At 43.0% G+C, this 11,939-nt stretch overlaps 1 protein-coding gene across 1 annotated transcript in view; it reads left to right on the top strand.

Moving 5' to 3' along the window:
• Positions 452-11,939, top strand: part of MGAM (maltase-glucoamylase) — an 87,525-nt gene continuing 76,037 nt past the window's right edge. The window contains exons 1-3 of the mRNA XM_018046851.1: positions 452-532; positions 4,798-4,924; positions 7,142-7,260. Of these exons, the coding sequence (XP_017902340.1) occupies positions 4,798-4,924; positions 7,142-7,260 (246 nt within the window). The 5' untranslated portion in view covers positions 452-532. The remainder of the gene's footprint in view (positions 533-4,797; positions 4,925-7,141; positions 7,261-11,939) is intronic.

Here is an 11,939-nt window from a genome sequence, read left to right as displayed (position 1 = left end):
TTTAGCCCACGCACACGCACACACGCACACACGCGCACACGCACACACGCGCACACATACAGCTTTAAAAAGAGGCAGCAAAAGAAGAGAACTATTTTGTAAACATTTTCAGAACCATTTCCTTCAAAGACTGATCAGCGAACCAGGCTGGAGTCGCGGAGAGAGGGAGCTCTTCTGGGCCACCGGCTCATTTTGTTGTTGTTCTTCTTTGTCGTCTACACTTTGAGTCGGTCTTGCTCTGGTACCAGGCTCATGGAGCGTCACTGCTGCAGAGACATTCTGTGTTCCTGGGTTCAGGGTGGTCGCTTCTTGCCCCACGGTCAGAAAGGATGTTCGCCTCAGAGGAAGACCTTGATTACTAATTAACCAGCAAATCAGCCTGAGAAAAAGCTGGGCGGTGATTTGCATTTGAACTCCATTAACATCAGCACAGTAACCGGTTACCAGGGCTGTGGCTGCTTTCTCTGGACTGTGCTCTGCACGGATTACCAGCCCATCCTTCAGAGAGAGGACACAGCCTCGGAGTGATGAGGTATGTTCCTAAACCGTGTGCTCATTGATGGCTCCAGATGTGCGTGTACAAGTGTGTGTGGACTTGTGCTCATCTCCTTCAATCAGATGCCCTTCTGAACTGGTTAAACGCAAAGACAAGCATCGATAACAAACCACAAAATTATACAAACACATATTCAACAAAATACAACTCTTTTTGTCCTTGAGACTTGTGTGTGTGTGTGTGTGTGTGCGCGCGCGTGGTGATGATTGCTTAATATTCGAGGTGAATTCTGGTTCTTGAGATGAGGTGGGGGAGGTGAGGGGAAGGAGTTAGAATTTGGGAGTTAGATGAGGGCAATTTGGGATGTTCCTTCTAAACGGACGTGGAGCTGGTGTTTCGAGAATCCATCACAGGCAGCAACTTGAGAAATCTGTTTCTATCCCTGTGAGTTTGGTGCCTTTGCTGACCAGATAAAGAATTGTTATGGGGAAGAGTCTAAAGGTGTGTGCGTGTGTGTGTGTGTGTGTGTGTGTGTGTGTGTGTGTGTGAAGTATTGGGGTGTGTACCTGCTTTGTTATGTCAGGAGTGTGAGAGATTTCCTGTGGGGTCTGGAAGAAGGAAATGACGGGAAAGACTGGACGTCTGGACCGACCGTCGTGTGTCAAAATGAAATGCATGCCTAGGGGAGTGGAAAGGTGATGGATCACTGCTGGACTCTCTCTGACAAAGTGAAGAAAGAGAGAGTACTGTCTTCACTGATTGTTGAGAGTCTAGCTGAACACAGTGGGCATTGCTTTTCCGATGAGCCATGGAGGTGAGAAGGAAGAGTTGCAATTGGGGAAACAGAAAGGAGACAACGATCAATCCTGTGGGTCTCACTAGAAATGGCTTCCATGGGTTTCCAATAGAAGGTCTGAATGGTGGCTTTCCTGCGCGGAGCGGGTATTCCGAACCTCTAAACTGCCGACTGCTCTTTGTGACGGTGTGGAGCAGCATGTGTGCATGGTAGGCAGGCAGGAGGAAGAGAGAGGGGTCTTTGTTTTGCTGTGCTGGGAAGGGCCAAATGATGGGGGGCCCTCTGCTCGGTACCCCCAACTGAGCCTAGCACGTCACTGTTTCACTCACACTTCCACAGATGCCAATGATTTTTAGCATCAGGCAACCCTTACAAATGAATTTTGATGGGCTAATACCATTACTTTATATGTAAACTATTCCCTGAGCATGGAATACTAAGGGCTAGATGGCCCTAGAAGAAGAGATTTTCCATCTGAAAATTTCCAAAACTGCCAAATGTGATGGAGAAAATAAGCCTTTGCACACCCTGCTGCTGGGGTGACAATTGGGTCATAGCTGTCTTCCAGAGATGATCCAAAGATGATTTGGGGTTTGGATGAGGAAAATGAGACCCAGAGGGGTTCAGCAGTTTTTCCAAGGTCACACAGCTAAGTTAGATCAAGCTTTTAGATCTTTGCACTTTGGATGTGACAAGACTTGGGAGAAAAAGACCGTTAGCTCCCTTTTTCCTTCCCATTCTCTAAATATCCAGATGACAATGTATCAAGCCAATAAATTTTACCCAGGAGTTTTGAGGAATAGCCATGACTCGCTGGGGTCCTCTTTGCAAGTTATTCTCAGTCTCTGTAAAATGAACCCTTTCTTTTCCACAAGAGCTCTTGCCTTGTGTTATCAAAGAATTTTTAAAAGACTTAAATTGCCATATGCCAATCAGCTACTGGCTATACATAAAAAAAAAGAAAATTGATTATCTAGTTTTTTGAGTGAATTCAGATAGCCATCTCAAGTTTGGGCCCCACCTGACTTATCTATCTACTTTGCTTAAATTATTAGAGCAGTACTAGGAGAATGAGCTTTGGCAATTATTCATATAAGTGTTTTAACTCAAGAGGGAAAAAATGACCACAGAGTCCACATGATTTATGTACAGCAATAAATTTCAGCTTTTCCATGAGACTTTTCCTAATTAAAATTGCAACCGCCACCCCCATTCTCCCCCATTCCTCATCCTCCCCCCACCCAAGCTTTTTTTTTCTCCAGGGCACTAATCAAAGTCCTATCTGTCGTACAGTCTCAGCTGAGAGGATAGTTGTCAGGACAAAATGAAATAATGCATGTTATGCATCTCACCCCGGGCCACACCCGTTCTAAGCACTTGGTTAATGACCCAGACACTATCTGATAAAAGCGCAGTCTTGCCAAAAGCTTCTCTGGAGTGCACCATGGGCATCGTGGCATGGAATAACAGAGCAGTGGTTACAAGTTCTGGCTGTGAGGTCCAAAGGGCTGGTATTCAAACTGTGACTTTGCCCCTTATCATCTGTGTGAAATCAGGCAGGTTATATGACCATGCTGAAGCTCAATTTCCTCATCTGAAAGTGAAGATGGTAGCAATAACTCACTGAGGGTTGCTAGGAAGATTGCCTGCAACAAATTATGTAATCTTCTTAGCACGTTACTCAGTTGTTGGTAGTGATTGTTATCATTGCACAGTTTAAGCTTGTCACATGAAATAGACTATCCAAAGACTGGCGACAGTCTGCTGAGTAGGTTTTCTTTCTTTCTTTCTTTTTTTTTTTTTTTTAACAATTTTTCTCTTAAAAGCAGTTAAATCTATTTAAATTGCTTCCTTATTCTATTTGCCTCCTGTCATTTTTTCTTTTCTTTAATTTTTTAAAAAATTTATTTTTAGTTGGAGGATAATTGCTTTAAAATTGAGTTGGTTTCTGCTGAACCACAACATGGATCAGCCATAAGTATACGTGTTTGTCATTTTTCTTGATTTTAATTTTTTCTGAATCGTATTTCCAATTTAGAATATGGTAAGGTTTCACCACTGAGATCCTTATAATTTGGGAAGTGAGGTCAACCAGATGATGCTGATGAGGGATGTTTTCCTTTAAGGCTTAAGGAAATATGTCTCTCCTATAGTTGGAAATTTATTATCTTTGTCCCATAGAGCAGGTAACCATATTTAAATATATAATGCAAAAGGACATTCTGATGAGAAGCAAACAGATTTTTTAAAAATGTATATTTTAAAAATGATATTTTTTCAAAAGTCATATTTACTCAGGTATGTTAATTATCTATTGTTGCATAACAAATTGCCCCAAATTTAACAACTTAAAGCAATAAACATTTATTATCTCACAATTCCTGTGGGTTTGGAATACTTAACTTTGATGATTGCCTCTCCATGCAGCCCAACATGTCTCTCCATCCTTGTATTTCCTGTAAATTATTAGACCTGGAGTTTTGACAGATACAGATTTGTTTTCTGTAGCATGAATGGAGCATAGATGGGAACAGCATCTTCCAGCAGGACATGCATAAAATCTAGCAGATTCTTTTTTTGCTTTAACTGTTCACAGCCATTGGGGAGCGTTTCTTCACTCCACTATTTCATTAGAAATTGTGATATAGTGACATTGTAATTTTATCATTCTTTGTTTACTTATTAAATGAAATATTCCTATAGAAAGAAATTTCCCCTCATCCATCATTTGGTTTATACAGGAACAGTTTGTAGAGGAAAGGTAGGATAAACATTTGACTTTTTGTTTACTGGTTTTCAAACTAAGGAGTTTTTCTCCTAGAATCCTCCAAAGGGAATCAATGAGGTTTTCTGGCCCAAAATCTTTATGAACTCGTAGATTTAAATACATTTCATCCATATTAGTCCACTGATGGCACTATTATTATTAATGCTCATGTTGTCCCACTTAACCCAGTGAGAGTCTCTTCAAGTTGGTTCCTGGTACTCTTTGGTAGCTCCCTACCTGCTGGTTTAACATGATAAGCTAAGCTCCTTTTGTACATTTCCTGCCCCAGTCTCTAAGGACTCCTTAGATGTTGCCTTTACGTGGGAAATGGTATTTAGAATAGTATTGGACCTCCCCGGTGGCTCAGTGGTAAAGAATCTGCCTGCCAATGCAAGAGACTCAGGTTTGATCGCTGGGTCAGGAAGGTTTCCCTGAAGAATGAAATGGCAACCCACTCCAGTATTCTTGCCTGAAGAATCCCATGGACAGAGGAGCCTGGCGGACTAGAGTCCAAGGGGTCGCAAAGAGTAAGACATGACTGAGTGACTAACACTTACTTTAGAGTGAGATTAGCCAATTGATAATTTTTTTAATCTATTAATAGTTGATGGGTACCTAGGCCTTTGTTATTTTACTCATTCCTCTTGTATATACATTTGAGCTTTTTCATTAAAAAAACTTCGCCGACTATATGTGAAAGAAAACTGAAATCTAAAATTGTCTTCTTTTTCTTTGTAGATGGCAAGAAAGAAGCTGAAAAAGTTCACTACTTTGGAGCTTATGCTCAGTATTCTTCTGCTTGTGGTGTTTATCATCACTATTCCCATCTTCGTGCTTTCAGCCAGAGATTCCCTGGAATCACAAGGTAACAAGGAAGTCTGGAGTTATCCCTCCATATGTTGCTCTTTTCAAAGCAGAAACCTCATAAATGGCAGGGAAGTAAGTAATGGTTTCATGTTCACTGGTGTGAGCCTGTATATGTGTGTTGGGGACCGTCTGACTCAAACTGTGACAGAACAGTTCAGTTCAGTTCAGTTCAGTCGCTCAGTCGTGTCTGACTCCCTGCGACCCCACGGACTGCAGCACACCAGGCTTCCCTGTCCAGCACAGCTCCCAGAGCTTGCTCAAACTCATGTCCATCGAGTTGGTGATACCATCCAACCATCTCATCTTCTGTTGTCCCCTTCTCCTGCCTTCAATCTTTCCCAGCAACAGTGTCTTTTCCAATGAGTCAGTTCTTCGCATCAGGTGGCCAAAGTATTGGAGCTTCAGCTTCAGCATCAGTCCTTCCAATCAATATTCAGGACTGATTTCCTATAGGATATACTGGCTGGGTCTCCTTGCAGTCCAAGGGACTCTCAAGAGTCTTCTCCCAGACCACAGTTCAAAAGCATTGATTCTTCAGCATTCACCGTTCTTTATGGTCCAGCTCTCACATCCATACATAGCTACTGGAAAAACCACAGCCTTGACTAGATGGGCCTTTGTTGGTAAAATCATGTGACAGCACAAAGGTATACATTGTAGGCCTAACTCTGACACTTTTATCCCCCAGTTTAGCATAGTACAGGATTCCACAACTGGCGCTTGAAATATATTGGCCAAATTTCATTGAATACTTGTATTTTTCCCCAATAATAGTTAATAATACCCTTATATGAAACTCTAATACTTTGGCCACCTGATGCAAAGAACTGACTCATTGGAAAAGACCCTGATGCTGGAAAAGATTGAAGGTAGGAGAAGAAGGGGACAACAGAGGATAAGATGGTGGGATGGTATCACTGACTCGATGGAGTCTGAGCAAGCTCCAGGAGCTGGTGACGGACAGGGAAGCTCGGTGTGCTGCAGTCCATGGGGTTGCAAAGAGTTGGACACAACTGAGTGACTGAACTGATATGAAACATAGTCAAATAAGTATATAATCAAGTGAAGTATATTAGGCCCAAGTTTGTTCTTTAAGAAAATAATAGCTAATAGGGAGTTATTAAAAGTTTATTGAGCTGTATTATTTTCAACGTGGGGCTAGATTGTGCTGAGTTATCCATGATTTTGTATCTGGGCTTCATCTAAGAGCAGCTTCCAAGTCGGGGCACGCAACGAGGGCCAGTATGTAGCCAGAGGAAAAACTATTCCCTCTTTCCCTAATTCTCAGCCATGCCATTTCTACTTTTGTGGGAAGCTAGATTAAATAATCTCAAAGGTTGTTAAATTCTTAAAATTCCCTGATCCTAAAGATGAAACTAAATAAAGCCTGCATGCGGAAACTGGCATAAATATGAAGTTCTTTTAATCCACCACTTTTGGGGTATTTTGTTTGATTTTTTTTTCAGTTTTTTGTTTGTTTGTTTGCTTTTGATGTGGGCCATTTTTAGTCTTTATTGAATTTGTTACAATATTGTTTCTGTTTTATGTTTGGTTTTTGACCTTGAGGCATGTGGGTGGGATCTTATCTTAGCTCCTCAATTAGGGATCAAACCTGTACTCCCTGCCTTGGAAAATGAAGTCTTTAAACCACTGGACCACCAGGGAAATCCCAATGCATCACTTTGAATTGGAAACCCTAGTGAAAAGAAAGCTTATTAAAAGCCTCGTTGTTTTGTCCTAATATTGTTATGAGCTTATTGTAGAGAGCCCTAAAGAAATCTTTGATGAGCTTCCAAACTAATGGTGGAATCCAGCTCCTTGCTCTTGTATGCACTCGGGGAAGGCCTTGCTGGTAGAAGGAGATGGTACAGGTGTGCATACGTGCTAAGTTGCTTCACCTGTGTCCGACTCTTTGCAACCCTATGGACTGTAGCCGGCCAGGCTTCTCTGTCCATAGGATTTCCAGCCAAGAATGCTGGAGTGGGTTGTCATGCTCATCTCCAGGTACAGGTATATATAGGGTTAAATGCAGTCAGCAAGAACAGAATGAAGCTTTATAAAGTGAATATGTACACTTCAAAGTCACACAGTGAAGCCCAATCAATAGTGACATCCATATAATTGGAAGTGTTGAGAGCTATGGGGGTATCAAACGCCTGTGATGTTAATTCTGTCTGATGGTCTCATCTTATGTTTGTTTTTGGGATAATCCTAGATCCTGGGACGACAGTTAGCCCAGATCCTGGGACAAGTACCACCCCTGGTTCTGCCGAGTGCCCAGTGGTAAATGACTCGGAACGGATAAACTGCATCCCTGACCAATCACCAACAAAGGTTTGAGTTATGAATCTGGTTTTCATTTAAGAGTTTATGCGATTGGATAAAGTGTTTTTTGTTTGTTTGTTTGTAGCCCGTAGAATTGTTGTTTGCATTGCAGTTATTGCTGATTCAGAAAAAGTAATCCTGTATTCATGCTTAAATGACAGTGCAGCTTTAGGAAGAGAACTAGAAAATTACCTTGGGTTGCTGGATTCAGCACATAAAAGTATAGGCTGCCCAGTTAAATTTAATTTCAGATAAACAATGAATTTTGCTTTAGTATATGTTCCAAGTAAGACTTGGGGCTTACTCATACTAAAAATGTATTTGTCTTTTATCTGGTAACACTGCTTGGTTACTAGTTCTCTCTGACTCTTTCTTCTCTCCTTTGTCAGTCTCTCTTTTTTCCTTACACATTTCCAATAGGTTATCTAGGATACAATAAAAAGTCAACCACAGGCACAAAACAGTATTTTAAATAAGGACAAAGTTTCCAGAGCCTTCCTTTGCGTCTCAGCTGGTAAAGAATCCGCCTGCAATGCGGGACACCTGGGTTCGATCCCTGGGTTGGGAAGATCCCCTGGAGAAGGGAAAGGCTACCCACTCCAGTATCCTGGCCTGGAGAATTCCAAGGTCTGTATAATCCATGGAGTTGCAAAGAGTCGGACAGGACTGAGCAACTTTCACTTTCCAGAGCCAAGTGTGTTGAAGGAAGAGGTAATAAATACCAGATTAAAGATAGTACAGACATCTGGGCATTTACTGTAGGGCAATGTTTCTTGATCATCAGCTGAAATCCAGCAGGATATTGGGATTATAAAGTGTATTGCACACACCGTATCAGTCATATTTCATGTTGGAAGTGAATAAACACAAAATGCAGGCTTCTGAGTGAAGTCCACTGACGTGTAATGGCAGGTTTGTATCAGGTACGGAGAGGATGCTTGCTGCCTGTGAGTCTTGGGCATGTGACACCCTCACATTTACCTCTGGGCTGTCCTATTGTTTGTGGGCTGGAAAAATCTGTGATGTTCTTGAGAGATACTATTTTAGCTTGTCTAAAGGTCCTAATACCAAAAGGCATTGTATTTCTGTTTTTTTCTCATACATCTGGAGGCTAGAAGTCCAAAACCAAGATGTTGCTAGGGTTGGTTCCTTTTTTTTTTTTTTAAAGAATAACTATATTTATTCATTTTTGGCTGTTCTGGGTCTTTGCGGCTATGCTCGGGCTTTCTCTAGTTGTGGTGGGGGGTGAGGGCTTCTCATTGTGGCGGCTTCTCTTGTTGCTGAGCATCAGCTCTAGGGCGTGGGCTCCACTAGTTGTGGCACGCAGGCTTAGTTGCCCTGTGGCGTGTGGGATCTTCCTGGACCTGGGATTGAACCTGTGTCCCCTGCATTGGCAGGCAGAGTCTTAACTACTGGGCCACCAGGGCAGTCTAGGGTTGGTTCCTTTGGAGAGCTCTGAGGAAGAATCTGTTCCATGCATTTGTCCCAGCTTCTGGTGATGCCACAATGCTCGGTATCTCTTGGCTTGAAGCTACATCGCTCCATTCTCTGCCTCTGCCTTCACGTGGCATTCTCCATGTGTGTGCGTGTGCCTCTGTTCAAATTATTGTAGTTAGGAGAAGAGTGATTTGACAGAGCTAGTCAGGAAGCTCAGAGGCCATGTTGAAGGCAAGAGAGAGCTCCAGTATGGTTGTTTTTGTTGTTGAGTCGCTAAGTCACGTCCAGCTCTTTGCAGTCCCATGGAGTGCAACACACCAGGCTCCCCTGCCCTCTCCTTCACCATCTCCTGGAGTTTGCTCAAACTTACGTCTGTTGAGTCAGTGATACCATCCAGCCATGTGGTCCTCTGCTGCCCCCTTCTTCTCCTGCCTGCCAAAATCAGAAAGAATCCCAATTAGACTGATTCATCTCACCAAGACTCTAGCACCCTTCATCTGTCATCTTATCCTGAGCAAAATTAATGTAACTCAGTCTTAGATTAGTGAAGAGACATGCCTGCTTGGAGTAGGAAGAAATGAATCTGAGCAGGAAAAGGGGGATTCAGATTTTGGAAGACCTTGGATTTGGGGTAGTTTGGTTTTTTATGTGACATATAGCATCTAGGAGAAGCCACTGAGGGCTGAACGAAATCATATAATCGGAAACTAAGAAAAGAGAATAAAAGATGTAGAAATAAAGGAAAAAGAAGATAGAAGAGAGAAAGAAAAAAAAAGGCACTTCAGTCTGGGGCCAAATGTCAAAAAGTTTAGTGTTTTAGATGATCGAGTCAATAGGTAGAGGAGATAACCGAAGTAAATAAATAACAAGACTATAAAACAAAAATTTGTGAGTTGTAAATAAAATACAGTGTGGATCACGAAACAGAAGAGATTATTACCAAGGAGAAGGTGGTGGTCTGGAATTAGTAGTAAGTAGGATTTTTGACCAGAGAAGGCAATGGCACCCCACTCCAGTATTCTTGCCTGGAAAATCCCATGGACGGAGGAGCCTGATGGGCTGCAGTCCATGGGGTCGCTAAGAGTCAGACATGACTGGGTGACTTCACTTTCACTTTTCACTTTCATGCATTGGAGAAGGAAATGGCAACCCACTCCAGTGTTCTTGCCTGGAGAATCCCAGGGATGGCAGAGCCTGGTGGGTTGCTGTCTATGGGGTTGCTAGGAGTCAGACATGACTGAAGTGACTTAGCAAGCAAGCAAGCAAGGATTTTTGACAGAGATGAGAGAAATGGAAAGTGAATTCAGAAAAGAGGAGACAGTGCACACGAAGTGACAGAGAGGACATGCGGGGCACGTGGGACGTGTTGAGCGGCCCTAAATGGCCAAGTCATAGGACGGGTGCCAGAGAGCACACAGAGTTCGGGACTATACGGCAGATTGGAGCTTGCTGTAGAGGGCCATCGCCGCGCTGCTTTGTCAGCAGGAATGGGAAGTTGTGGTCTAGGCAGGTTGTACCCAAGCAGGTTGTTTCCAGAAAGCTGATCCACACCCATTTACCTGCCCCTGAGATAGCGTGCTAGGAAACTACTTGCTCAGAAGCCCGCCTGGAAGACTAATGCATCTTCAGCCGGTTCACCCTCCTGCAACACCCCATCTTGTTGCTGGCCACGTGAACGTCACATGTCACTGCTGCCTCAGGATTCGGTCTTTAGTTTTATTATAAGGCCTTTTAATAAATGCTGTGGTATCAAGATCGTAGTTCAGTAAACAACCTTTGCCTTGCTTCTATGTGTTATACCCAAGGGAATTAATCTATGACCTTGGCATTCAGTCGCTGGCCTGCTCCTCTTCAGCTCAGCCAGAGGGAAAGACTCTAGAAAGCACTTTCAGGGGTTGGGTTTTTCATAGAAGGTATTTCTTAGGTATTTTGTTGTGTGTTTTAAGTATCCTGGATGCTGTATGCTGATCCAGGCTGTTGTTGAGAGGCTCTGATTCTATGGGTAATGATGTGTATGTGTGTGTATCGATACAGATAAATATCTTACAGATACTTAATATTAAAGTATCTATATACATATAGATAAGTGTATTTGTTGAAGGAAAGTATTAAGGCTATATGGGGGAGGGAAGTGGGAAGAAATTATGAATATGACGCCGGGCTGGGCACAATGTCTTACTGCTGAGGCCATTGCTGTAATGTTTTCTTATTCAGCTCACCTTCTCTCCTCTGGGGTTGAAGAACTGACAGTATAAATCTCCCTTCAGATGATTCTCTGTTGTAAATCCCGTTGTTTCTTATCCCAGTGAAGGGAGGGAATCCTGTGTCCAGGACAGAATAAAGTCATCTGTCAACCACCCCCCAGTGCTCTTGGGAGCCTTTTTAGAGAGAATGGGCTGAAAGGGCCCCTTTCATGGGTCTCAGAAGGAAAGATGGCTCAGTTATTAGTAGCTAAACCTCTAGTCCTGATCTCTAGTTCTGGACTAGGAGCTGGTTACAGGGCATCTTCACCTGGATGGCTCACAATCATGGCTCTGGAATGCACTGCCTTCTCACCAAATCTGCTTTCCTGTCTCAACTGCAGATTTGTCTGGGCAGTTTTGTTTTGCTTCTAGTCTATGAGGTTGGAACAGCATAACTTTTGCTTGACTCTTCCCCTTGGTGCTTTTGGTCAATATTTCATGTATTTTAAAACATTTTTCTTAACAATATTTTCTAGGAAAAGCGCATCATTTCTGTTCTCACCGCTGTCATACTCAAGCACTGAGTAAGACTGAGTAAATGTTACTTCATGCCTGGACTACTCAGTAGGCTGTGAGCGTCGCTTCTGAATTCCATTTCTGCCCCTCCCGCCTGTTTCATTGCATGCATGGTTGAAGCGCTCTCCTGAACATCCCACTTCCATTCCGTTTCTACCTAACTAGAGTACCTACAGCATGCATTACGATGCATTGGGTAATATTCAAACACTTCCTTCTGTTGCCTAAGACCCTAATTACCCTTTTCTGTGCCTCTGTAGTGTCACTTAGAGCATCCCACCCATGCAGATTTTAGCGACAGCTGGAGGGCATGGCAACCCCCTCCAGTATTCTTGCCTGGAGAAGCCCATGGACAGAGGAGCCAGGCAGGCTACAGTCCGTAGGGTAGCTAAGAGTCGGACATGACTGAAGCAATTTAGCTCACACTCTATATTTACCCTGAACCTCTCCATTCTGAAAGAGTGTGTCACTTTCCACTTCCCTGATCAAGCC

This window comes from Capra hircus, chromosome 4, assembly GCF_001704415.2.
Source record: "Capra hircus breed San Clemente chromosome 4, ASM170441v1, whole genome shotgun sequence".
NCBI classification, from domain to species: Eukaryota; Metazoa; Chordata; class Mammalia; order Artiodactyla; family Bovidae; genus Capra; species Capra hircus.
The sequence above is the reverse complement of the archived record's forward strand: the minus strand, read 5'-3'. Positions and strand labels throughout refer to the sequence as shown.